Source organism: Brachycentrus maculatus, unplaced genomic scaffold, assembly GCF_059751285.1.
Source record: "Brachycentrus maculatus isolate JH-2025_06_01 unplaced genomic scaffold, ASM5975128v1 h1tg000231l, whole genome shotgun sequence".
Taxonomy (NCBI): domain Eukaryota; kingdom Metazoa; phylum Arthropoda; class Insecta; order Trichoptera; family Brachycentridae; genus Brachycentrus; species Brachycentrus maculatus.
Genome location: NW_028280982.1, coordinates 355,238 through 368,830, shown reverse-complemented (window position 1 = coordinate 368,830; position 13,593 = coordinate 355,238). Strand labels below are relative to the sequence as shown.

The following is a 13,593-nucleotide window of genomic DNA, read 5'->3' as shown; positions in this document are numbered from 1 at the left end:
TAATATAACTCTCCGTATCATTCATAGTTCATTACGTAATGCCATTTTATGTGGTATTACACAAAGTAAACGATGAATGATAAGGAGATTGTTAGATATACCTTCATTCATCAATTGACATATTCTTTCGTATGCGAGTTCTCAGCACCATCTTCGGCTGTATTGGATATTTTTTTATCAGCATAGACTTTCATGAAATGATGTTTCCGTAAAAATCTCAGAAGTGGACTTAACAACCAATATTTTATTTTCATCTTAAAATCACTGTTTTTTCACAAAGACAATGTTTTTCAAAGACAAACACATTTATCACTGTAATAATAATACCATGAACCTTATAACAGTAACATAACATTAATACAAATAAAATTAATTGAATACAAATTTTTATACAAATTCAAATCTTTGTCATTTTATTGTAAGACATGACGATGGAATGATTTTCCGAAACCGGTAGTCTCGAATAAGAGTTTATAAATGTGGTATTACACAAAGTTAACAATGAATGATTGGGAGAGTGTTTTATTACATAAATACATTAATTATGACAAAAACTAGTCACTGATAAAATAAAACAATATACATCTCACTTTTTTCAATAACGTCATATATCAAAAAACTTGATTTTTCAGGAGATCGTTTTTAAGTTAAAAAATATAATAAAATGAATTAAATATCAAGCCACGTATTGAACTTTTCACTGTGCAACAGATCTTTTTGGGTTAAACCTGAAATTTTTTTCTCCATTTGAAAAATGTTTAATATATATAAAAAAAATAATTAAACAATACGTTTTCATCAAAATGCAAAAACAAAACTTCCTGCCCTGTAGCTGGTAAATATTAAGTTAAAATTATGCCACTTTTGCTGGGATAAAGTAGATTTTCCAGGCATTCCGAAAATATGCACAGCTGAAAATTTACGATTTTTGATATATGACGTTGTTAAAAGGAGTGAGCGATATGTAGTTATAATTTTATTGTATATTTTGAAATGCTTAATTTTAATTAAATAATTTAAACACCAGTGAAATCCCTGATCCAGTCTCTCACATCGGGAACTTTGGCATACACTCCTGGCATATCTGCTTCTGCACAGCCTACCCCGAAAGAGACAATCCCAATAAGACGATTGTTACGCACAAGCGGTCCACCGGAATCACCCTAGAAATGTATAAATATTAAATCTATTTATAATATGACTAGTTCATTTTGAAATTAATAATAAATAAACAAATCAACTGGACAAATTATAAGCTAAGGTAATAAAACGAAAATGACATTTTCTGGCATTTCTCATGTATGTGATTATCCAGGATTCAGACTAACATTCAATTGAAAGAGTTTCTGCTTTATACAAAAGCTTATTTTATCTCACCAGTAGATGTCTCTAGTAAAATTCTAGTGATTCAAGCACAATGTTTCGAAATTAGATTATATATATATATATATATATATATATATATATATATATATATATATATATATATATATATATATATATATATATATATATATATATATATATATATATATATATATATATATATATATATATATATATATATATATATATATATATATATATATATATATATATATATATATATATATATATATATATATATATATATATATATATATATATATATATATATATATATATATATATATATATATATATATATATATATATATATATATATATATATATATATATATATATATATATATATATATATATATATATATATATATATATATATATATATATATATATATATATATATATATATATATATATATATATATATATATATATATATATATATATATATATATATATATATATATATATATATATATATATATATATATATATATATATATATATATATATATATATATATATATATATATATATATATATATATATATATATATATATATATATATATATATATATATATATATATATATATATATATATATATATATATATATATATATATATATATATATATATATATATATATATATATATATATATATATATATATATATATATATATATATATATATATATATATATATATATATATATATATATATATATATATATATATATATATATATATATATATATATATATATATATATATATATATATATATATATATATATATATATATATATATATATATATATATATATATATATATATATATATATATATATATATATATATATATATATATATATATATATATATATATATATATATATATATATATATATATATATATATATATATATATATATATATATATATATATATATATATATATATATATATATATATATATATATATATATATATATATATATATATATATATATATATATATATATATATATATATATATATATATATATATATATATATATATATATATATATATATATATATATATATATATATATATATATATATATATATATATATATATATATATATATATATATATATTTATTTATTTAATTTTATTTTTTATTTTTAAACTTCATGTACAGAAAATAAAAAGTACATTGGCGGGCTTATTGCTAAAAAGCAATATCTTCCAACCGACCAAAGACGGACTAGTGATATTGATCAAAACGTTTGATACCATATATAGCCGTTTGCAATCAGTGGGCAGATAGTACTTGAACATTTAAAAAAAAACATAAATTACAAATTGACATTTAAAAAAGAAACATAAATTAACAAAAGACGATAATAAGGAGGGCAAAGGAAGAAGGGAGATTAGGGAAGGAGGTAGAGGGAGGAGGTTTGATCGACAGTTAGGATTCTAATGACAGATAGTAATGTCTCAGACGTTTTTAAAAGTTAATACATATTATTGTCTGATGTAATAGATTTTATCAAAAAACTAAAAACAATTAATTAACAATTAGACAAAAAAGTATTCTAGGATTCTAATGATAAATAGGTAGAATTCGGTAGCAAGTTTAAGAAAGAGAGGAGGGGTCAGGGGAGGAGGAGATGGACAGTTAGGGTTCTAAGGTAAGATAATGATGTTTCAGGCGTTTTTTGAAGGTTAAGATAGAAGGTGCATTTTTTACATGTAGAGGTAGTTCATTCCAGAGTCTAGCCGCTTGGACAGTAAAGGAATTACTGAGGAATGCTGTGTTGTGGCAAGGAATGGAGAGTGTTCTCTCTTGGGAAGAGCGAAGCGATAGACCATGATCAGAAAGGTAAACGAAGTTTTCTACAAGATAAATTGGTGCACTGGGGTCGTGAAGAATGTTGTATAATAGGGCAAGAGATTGTGAATTTATGCGTTGTTTAAAATGAAGCCATTTTAATTCAGTGCGACAGGGTGAAACATGGTCATATTTCCTTAAGTTAAAAATAAAGCGAATACTATGATTCTGAAGACGCTCCAGACGATTAATAAGTTCCGTGCTAGCGTTAAGGTAACATATATTAGCATAACACAGAGAAGATAGGAGGACAGATTGTGACAGATTTATTTTAGCAGTGGGCGGAAGAAAATTTTGCAACCTTTTTAATGAGTGGAGAGTGCGGTAAAATTTTTTACTAACTTCAGTTATCTGTTCATTCCAGCTTAAGTGTTGGTCCATTAAGATACCAAGGTTTTTTACAGTTTTCGTAAAAGGAATTGGAGATTTGTTAATTACTAAAGGTGATAAAGTAGTTAAGTTTAGAAGGGAAATTTGTCTACGACTACCTATAACAATGGCTTGAGATTTTTTTGGGTTGATCAGTAAACCATTATCTTTGGACCAACAAGAGATTGAATAGAGATTAGAGTTTAACGTTTTTATAGCATTGTCAACATTTTTGGCATCAGTGTGAAGATAAATTTGAAGGTCGTCGGCGTAGAGATGATAAGAACAACTCAAGTGGGTAGATATGGTGTTTATGAAGATTGAGAAGATATATATATATATATATATATATATATATATATATATATATATATATATATATATATATATATATATATATATATATATATATATATATATATATATATATATATATATATATATATATATATATATATATATATATATATATATATATATATATATTTGTAATTTTGTTGTTTAAAACACATCTTATTATTCATACTGTGTATGTAAGTCTATACGTGTATTGTGAATTTAATAAAATAAAAATTATTAATTTGTAATAAACATGCCTGACACGTATCCCTCCCTCCTCGCTGGTACCCTGCACAAAACATCCTTTGATTTACGAACTTAGAATATGCGCCGTGTGCTTTCTTTCTGCATTCCTCCACCGAGATAATAGGCACTCGAACAGTCAACAGGTGGTTTGAGGCCGGACCCTGAAATATATATTTTTTTAAATCAACATTTTGGCATCTCAACAAAGATGAAAAATATTTTTTATCGATTGTTGCGCGGTATGATCGATAATCCTGAAATTATCCGGAATATTGGTCTGTATGTTCCCGATAGTTACCTAAGACTGCGTCGACTTAGATTGTTTCACATTCCTATACACAGGACCAACCTGCCGATGGTTATGTCTGTAGGAAGAGCTACCGTTATGTTGAACAATATCTCATTGGATATTGATCTGTTCCATGTGTCTGAAGGAGTTCTCTGAAGTCTTCTACACCTTTAGCAATAGTTTTCTTGCTTATTTTCTATTTTTGTTAATGTATACGATTTAAATTGAAGTTTGTAATGTGTATTTTATCTATAAATAAAATAAATTGAAATTGAAATGAAAAATAACATGGAAGTGTGAGTATTAACAGGGCTAAAGACCTGTCATATGCTGGTTTACGTGATCATTTTATATATTTACTAATCTATCCATGACAAGCATAATATTCAAATATTTGGAACTTATACATATATTTAAGATAGCATAGTTCTGAAATGAAATCATTCGGCCATGTTGTATTTGATTGCATGCCATATTTTTTTAATGTATATAATACTATAAATTAATTTAGGAAAATTTGGCCCCGGCACGTAAAAACTAAGTGAGGACACATTTGTAATTTGTGATTTGTAATTAAGTATGTACATGATAATTTTTTCCACTCTAATATCTATTGAATAAACTGAACTGTTTAACATTTATTCAATACCCTGGACTAGTAACTGAAGCGGAGGGCTGATCACCTTTCCTTTGTGTGTTAACGACAAGATAACACTGTGTTTATATAATGCAGAGCCTTATGCACCATTGGGGTGCGGTCAAGGGTTTGAATTGAATTGAATTAAAAATAAGATTTTTGTTTTCATTATTGAAATTTATATTTGACATGAGTTTTCATAATAAAATAAAATATGTTAAATTTTACATGAGTATGAATTGTGTAAAATATTTTTTTATTGTTCGCTAATGAATCAATATTTGATAATATATGTATATATATATGTGTGTATGTATGCGTATGTATATGTATGTATGTATATTTATAAATATATTTTTAAACTTCTTACCTAGAAAAAAAATCCTTTAACCACCCTTATTAATTTTTCTCCTTTCCTTCTCCTTCCTGCTCAATCTATTATTTTATAAAATACCTTTTTTTTGTTTAATCTCTGAATGTTTTTTAATAGTTTTATAACATAAATGTGGAATTGTTTGTATATTTTGTTAATGTAATGTAATGTTTATTATTGTTAATGTAACTATTGTTTTAAATCATTTTTTATATGTAAGCTGTACAATTCCCGAATAAATAAAACAAAAAAATAATAATAATAACTACACATTTTACAACAATAAGGTAGGAAAAAAATAATGATACGAAAACTCAAACTGCAACATTTTCAAATATTAGAAATTCAATAGTAAATTTCAGTATGAACAAATAATAAAAAAAATAATTAACAAAATGACAATGACCAAATCCTCACCCCTAATGTCCATGTTCCCACTGATAAAAAAAAATACACAAAAAAAAATATGAACAGCTTCTACCTCCTCTTCATTCTTCAACGTCCCAAGGACACAACTCTTAAATTTAGTATTATTTTTTAACATCTCATCAAAGATGAAGAAGAATATGGAAGTCTGGGCATTCACGGGGCTGACGACCATCATAGGCTGGTTTAAGTGATCACTTTACACAGTGTAACATTCACCAATTCTGCCCATTATTGACAACCACACTACTCAAATTCTTGGAAGTTCTATATATATGAACCAATTTTAGAAATCTTGTTATTGAATCAATAGAACTTCACTAGAGACATCTATTGGTGAGATGTAAAGAAGCTTTTTACTAAGCAGAAACTCTTATATTAGTATGTGAGGTCCGAATCTTGGATCATAAGACGGTCGTCAGCCCCGTAAATGCCCAGATTTCCATATTTTTCTTCATCTTTAATGAGATGTTAAAAAACAATATGAAAATAACTCCTGTAATTGGAGATAATCCAGATTTTGTGAACAAGTATTTGGACACACTCAAAATGTTCTTAAATTTAGACTTAGCTTTACATGTGTTTGGAAATTTCCTTCTCCTTCCTTCTAAATCTATTTTTTATACCATACCATTACCCTTTTACTCCCTTCGTCACACACACACGCTCCCATTATTTTTTTGTTTTATTTTTTAACTCTTGATGTTTTTGATCGTTATTATAACATAAATGTGGAATTGTGTAATTGGCTTTATTTATATTAATGTAAATATTTTTTTATTTTATACTTATATAAATGTAAAGCTGTACAATTCCTGAAAAAAAAAATGATGCGGAAGGCATCAAAACACGTGTCTCAACACATCTTGAAAAATAGCGGTATTTAACAAATAAAACTTAAATTATACTTCTTCACAAAAAGTAAGAAATGGAGATTTTATTAAAATTAAACACTTGAATGTACGACTAATTTTGAAAACGACAGTTGTTTTCATCTTCTGGTACAAATTAAAACTAACGAACAAAAATGTATTTAGGTGTATATATAGGTTAATAAATATAGGAAGGGGGGTTAAGGAACAAATTTTTTTGTAAAAGGAAACATTGATAATAATGGTGACGTATTTTGAAACAGTATATTAATAATTATTGCTTTATCTGAATTTAAATTTTTATGTAATTCTAAATTTTCTAAATTATTCATGACTTGACCTTTATTTGTAACAGAGTGTAATAATTTAAGTGTATGAGAGTCAAATGAGTGGTTAGTTTCCATGATATGATTTGCGAATTCCAAATTTGTCGTGTATCAAAAACGTCATGTATCAAAAACGTCATGTATCAAAAATCGTAAATTTTCAATTGTGCATGTTTAAGTGTTTATTTTATTTATTGTTTCGGCATTAACTTTGTGGTAAGACATGTTACAATGGTTAAAGAAAACACTTCGTTTTTTACCACTTGAGTAAAAAACGAAGTAGGGGAGAGTGCCCATGAATGGGACGTTTTTAATTTTGCCTCTCTAGTTCTCCTCTATAAAATAAATCACAAAAAGTAAACATGGTATCTCTTTATTCAATCTTTTGGCTACAAAAATGCTTTACTTTGTTTTCTAAAAAAATTAACCTAACTGCCTGAAAAATCGATTTCAAATAATGTCCTAAAATGTCCCATTCATAAACACCCTCCCAAGAGTGGGACACAAGTATACCACGAATGGGACATTTATTACAATGCAAGATCTATGGAAAAATTATATTTTAAAACAAAAATAATCGGTAGACACTTTCGTATAATACGTAGACGCACGCAAAAGAAATTTTATTCATCATTTTTGCAACATTTTTGGCAAAAAAAGTTCAGATAACTTAATATTTCACAATTTTCATGGGCCACATAATTTACATTTAAGCCATTGCATAACACTAAATTGGTATTCTCCTTCACATATGTGACACTTATTATCCTCCTTTACTTTTGTTTTTGTCAGTGATACACTTTCTATTTCAACTGATTGATCTGAACTGATATCTGTCATCACTCATTGAAATCTCTTCTTAGAGTTTTTTTAAACTCTTTTAGCGTTAGGCTTATTTTTTGGTCTATCTATTGGTTTTCGTTTTCCATTCTTCAATAATTGTATTTTCAAAAACTTGTCCTTTTCTGGAGTGTCTGAGATTATACTTGATTTCCCCTTGCTGATTTTTTCTGTACTGTAGAACATATTCTTCCAGCTGAATTTAAATACGTGGAAAGCATTTCTTCTCGCTTCAGAGTAAACTAACTAAAAAAACTAACGAACCATCACGCCGCTTCCCCGGAGGGGTAGGCAGAGAGAATAGAATGCCACACCACTATGTCTTTGCAAACATTCTTCGCCTCTTCCACGTTCATGCATCTCCTCATACATACCCGCCAATTGTTACGACTCCTAACCTGACCACTTTCAAGTATTTGGCATACCTGATCATGCCATGTTTTTCTCGGTCTTCTTCTGCTCCTTTTTCTAATTACATTCGCCTCATAAGTTTGTTTAACCGTTCTTTCCTCACTCATTTGTTTTACATGTCCAAACCATCTCAACACACTTTTCTTAATTTTATCGATAATGTTTATCTAAGCTTTGCATTCCTTCTTTATTTCACTATTCGAACATCTATCATACATCTTTTTGTCGTACATTCTTCTGAGAGATCGCACTTGTCCTGCATTCAGTCTACTTTCATCCTTCTTTTGCTAACTCCATGTTTCACTTCCAAACATTAGAGTTAGAACCAGGACTCCGTTGTGCACTGCCAGTTTAGCTTCCGCTGAAAGGCTCTTTATTTCCTATGCTATTTACGTGTATGTATAAATATCTAACCACTAGAAATATCAGCCTTTACTTGTTTTACATGTTTATAAAGAGAAGATTTTCCTATTCCACATGTCTTTGCAACCGACCTAATATTTTGCTTTTTATTTAAAACTTCTTCTACAGCAGCTTCAATTTAAACGGTGATGGTGATGCGTGTTCGTGGTATAATAACCTAAAAACAATATAATGTTTACAATGCGTGTAATACAAACGAGTACAAACGATTTTTAATGTAAATAAAAAGTATTCGCCATGAATGGGATAATTTCCCCTTGAGTGAGACAGTCCCATTCATGATCATTGGACGCGTCCCATTCAAGGAAATGCGTGATTTTTAGAAAAAAAGGTAAATCGATACATTTATACTAAAGTAAATTTGATGAAACTTACTTTATAATATCCTGAGAGAACCGACATAAATAATTGTATATATCGATTGGAGCACTTATCATAACTTCTATGTACATACAAAATCAAATTACAGTATAGAATTTACTTTTTGACGCAAAAAAATTGTAACACGTCTTACTCGCTTCACTGTCAGTCGAGAACTGAGGTCTGAAGATTAATCTGTCTAATATCGTAGCGTTAATGTTGGCTAATTTTTTATTTTTTTTCGTAACAATAGTTTGGGCTGGAGGACGATTGTCCCATTCATCCTCTGTCCCACTCATGGGCACTCTCCCCTACTCAAGTGGTAAAAAACGAAGTGTTTTCTTTAATCATTTTAAGTGTTTAATTTGAATAAAATAATCATGTCATTCCACAAAATTAATGCCGAATCAATAAATAATATAAGAAATCAAGAACAAAACAGAAATAGAGAATATCATGGATCGCATGGCAAAACTGAAATAGCAATAGGCAGGACATACTGCAAGACAGGATCCCACAAGATGGACAGTAAAATTTTTGAGATGGAGACCTTGGGAGAGGGCGTTGGAAGTCCTCAAAAAAGTGGTTCTGATGACATAGCCGCTGTGGGGGGTAGAAACTGGATGCAAGTATCAACTTATCGAAGGAAATGGAAGGATACTGAAGAGGCCTTTGTCCAGCAGTGAAGAACAGAAGACTAGAGAAGAAGAAAAAGAAAATGAAAGGAAGAAGAAACATACTCACAAATTCATAAGTCGATCCCCACCCAGTAACAATACCAAACGTTCCGTATTCGATATCGCTTTCGGTTCCAATTTGAATCGGTTGCGTGGTAGTCGACATCTCCAATGGTTTTTTCAGTTTTAGAAGCTGAAAGTCGTAGTCGAATTCGTAGCGCTTGGACGGTTTGTTGTAGTAAGGATGTACCACGTGCCGATCTACTTGGCTTTGTAGCGCCCTCGACAAGTAAGTGGAACCTGTGTAAACAAACCGTAAATTTCTGAAACAAAAAAACACCTCTTTAGAAAAAAGTTAATAAATAAAAAAACAATGTTATTTTTTTATATCTCAACCTAGATGAAAAAGAATATTGATCACACCTCAAGGAGTATGTGATCCCAAAGTACGTGCAAATATCCACAAAAAGTCAGTCAATAAATTCTTCTGTTTTGAATATTGAAAGCATTAACTTTGTGGATCATATTGATATATTATTTCAAGAAATAAAAATACTTTGTATTTTGATCCACTCACATTTTTACTAACCAACAAGTTTCGGCAACAACCTGTTGCCTTCTTCAGGTCATAAATTAAACCCTGAAGAGGGCAACAGGTTGTTGCCGAAGCTAGTTGGTTAGTAAAAATTTGAGTGGATCAAAACAAAGTATTTTTATTTCTCGAAATTATATAATAAATTCTTCCTTTCTCATAAAATAAATATAAGGGTACGTACCTTCATCCCTCATAAGCTACTGTTGTCTCCCATAAATTATTGGTGCACATGTTAATACTGTCATTTAGAACTGTATAGCTACATAAGGAACGTCAGTCCATTTGATCTTCAGATTCGTTTGAAAATGCCATAACTAGGCAAAACAATTGTCACAATATTATTTTTTATGTGTATTTGTTAGTAAAATACAACTTGGGAGACTCAAAAACTCTGTGATTGATTTAAAAATTAATACATAAAAAAATATATTGAAGTTTGACTGGTTTAAGTGATCACTTTACACACGTGTAACATTCACCAATTCTACCCATGATTGACAACTGAAGTTCACAAATTCTTGAAATTCCTAGATCAATATCATGTCACAGTTCATATCGCTCACTCCTTTCAACAACGTCATATATTGAAAATCATCAATTTTAGTTGAGCATGTTTTCAAAATGCTCAAAAAATGTACCATATCCCAGCAAAAGCGGCATATTTTTAAGTTAAAATTTACCCGCTACAGGGAAGAAAGATGTTTTTGTATTTTAAAGAAAAGGTATTGTTTAATTATTTTTTTTTTACTTACTAAATATTTTTCACATGCAGAAAATACCTTCAGATTTTACCTAAAAAGGTATGTTCAAAGAAGCACAGTAAAGAGTTCAATAAGTGGTTTGATATTTATTTTTAATACATTTTATCATATTTTGAAACTTTAAAAACGATCTCCTGAAAAATCAAGTTTTTGTTTATATTTGACGTTGTTGAAAGGAGTGAGCGATAATATGAATTGTTTGGTATTTAAAAAAAAATGGTTTAAAAAATTGCTAAATCCTTCTTACCCGCAGTGGGCAGCTGTTATGAGCCAATATCCACTGAGAATCGCAGCGCCACAGATAAGCCCATAATTGGCAGAGTATGGACAGGTGGCTATGGAGATCTTTCTCCCTCCGACGATTCTAGAAGCTAGGGACTGATCAGACTCGAATTCCTTCAACCTTTTCATTAAAAAATTTTCATGGTTGACGGTATCAGCATTAGCATCAACACCAACTATAATAAAAACAACAAAAATAATTAAACTTTGTATTATTTATATTTCGATTTCGAGACGTACCCGTTTCTTCGTCAGTACAGCTGACTGCTTTGCATTCTGTGGTAGTGATTGTCTTCGGTAGACATAAAAATCTCGGTGAGTGGTTATACACTAATATTATTAACATTTTTGTAAATAAAAGTAAAAATGACTAACCAAAAGGTAAATGCTTTAAATATTCATAATATTGAGAATATGATTAAAGAAAACACTTCGTTTTTTACCACTTGAGTTTTATTATAGACTACATGTTTCAGAAGTTAAACTTCCATCATTCAGGTCTGTATAATAACTGAATGATGGAAGTTTAACTTCTGAAACATGTAGTCTATAATAAAACTCAAGTGGTAAAAAACGAAGTGTTTTCTTTAATCATTTGTAACATGTCTTACCACAAAGTTAATGCCGAAACAATAAATAAAATATTGAGAATATTTGTATTATTTATTAATTCGACATTAACATTCTGGAATGACACAATGGTATTTTTACTTTTCACCTGTAGATAAAAAATATCTGTTAGTTTTCGAAACCAGTCGTGATTAATGAAATTATAACGCGTTGAGTGGTATAAACCGAGTGTTCAATTAAAAAAAAAATATCTGGGGATTTACGGGTCTTACGACCAATCATGGATACAATTAATGAATGTTACGCGTGTATAAATTGATCACTTAAACCAGTCTATGACAGCCCAGTAATAGCCCAGAGTTTCATATTCTTCTTCATCTGTATTGAGATATAAAAATTAATAAAATTTAGTTTAATACCACTTATTGAGTTTTATTTTAATACATACGACTAGTTTCGAAAACTGCAGATGTTTTCATCAATAGGTGAAGACAAAAACAGATTATTAGTTTTGTCATCATTTTACTAGTTCGCTAATGAAAACATATATATGGTATTCGAAAATAATCGTGTGTAATGAAAAAACACTCAATAAATGGTATTATACAAATTTTTAATTTTTAAAATAATCAACTTGTCATTCAACAAAATTAATATCGATTTGTGGTCCCGTGGACTATTGAGTCAGAGTTTTTCGGTTCGAACCCACTCTACCACAATTTAATACCTTTTTCTAATAGCCGCTTAGGCTCACAGAAAAAGTATGAAATTAAAGTATTTTTGTAAATAATAAAAACACAAACATTTACCTTTTATAAAATAATGCCAAATTCATTAATAATATAATTTTTACTTGATAATACCACTTTAACCTGCGAAATGAGGAGATGGTAAGTAAGTCAATTTTACCTAACAAAAAAAATAGATGAAAATACGTACATTAAATTTTATTTTAAAACAGTATTTCCCTGGTATGTAAAATACTTAATTCTCAAATTTAACTTGAAATATGCATATTTTGATTTTAATAAATGATTGTAGAATTACTTCAAAAGCTCACTTAAAATCGCTTAATGGATCAACATTTTTATACGTTAATATGTGCTTTAAACGTTCACAAAATACCAAACAGTTTGGAATACTTAAAATGCTAATAAATAAAAAATGTTAATACTAAAAACTTACTCAATATTGTCAAGAGCAGAAGTAAAAACGCCAACCAAGCCATAGCTCATGTCGATATAAAAATGAATTGAGTCGGAAATATTTTATGCGATTTAAAATTTAATCTTGTTTAATGTTTTACTATCGTGAACATTATACTTTATATACCAAGCGGGTGGTCATAAAACTTGTGGGAAAAATATTAATTTAAATGAAATTTTTCTTAAATGATATATGCGGCACAATTTATGAACTTTATTGAATAAAACTATAATAAAACTGTTTTTAATCTCTATTATTTTTTACCTTTTTTTCTAATCGATTTCGACAAGCACCTTGTCATATTCAGGGATAGATAAGTTAATGT

General features: G+C 28.3%; 1 protein-coding gene across 1 annotated transcript; it reads right to left on the bottom strand.

The window, feature by feature from the left end:
- Positions 1-651: 651 nt before the first annotated feature.
- LOC148306686 (trypsin-7-like) lies at positions 652-13,290 on the bottom strand. Its single transcript, XM_088264546.1, has 5 exons — positions 13,248-13,290; positions 11,458-11,668; positions 9,922-10,177; positions 4,232-4,381; positions 652-1,163 (listed from the first exon to the last, which is right to left on the bottom strand). The coding sequence occupies exons 1-5, from the start codon at positions 13,288-13,290 to the stop codon at positions 1,017-1,019; spliced, it is 807 nt and encodes a 268-aa protein (XP_088120672.1). The 3' UTR covers positions 652-1,016.
- Between the last annotated feature and the right edge of the window lie 303 nt (positions 13,291-13,593).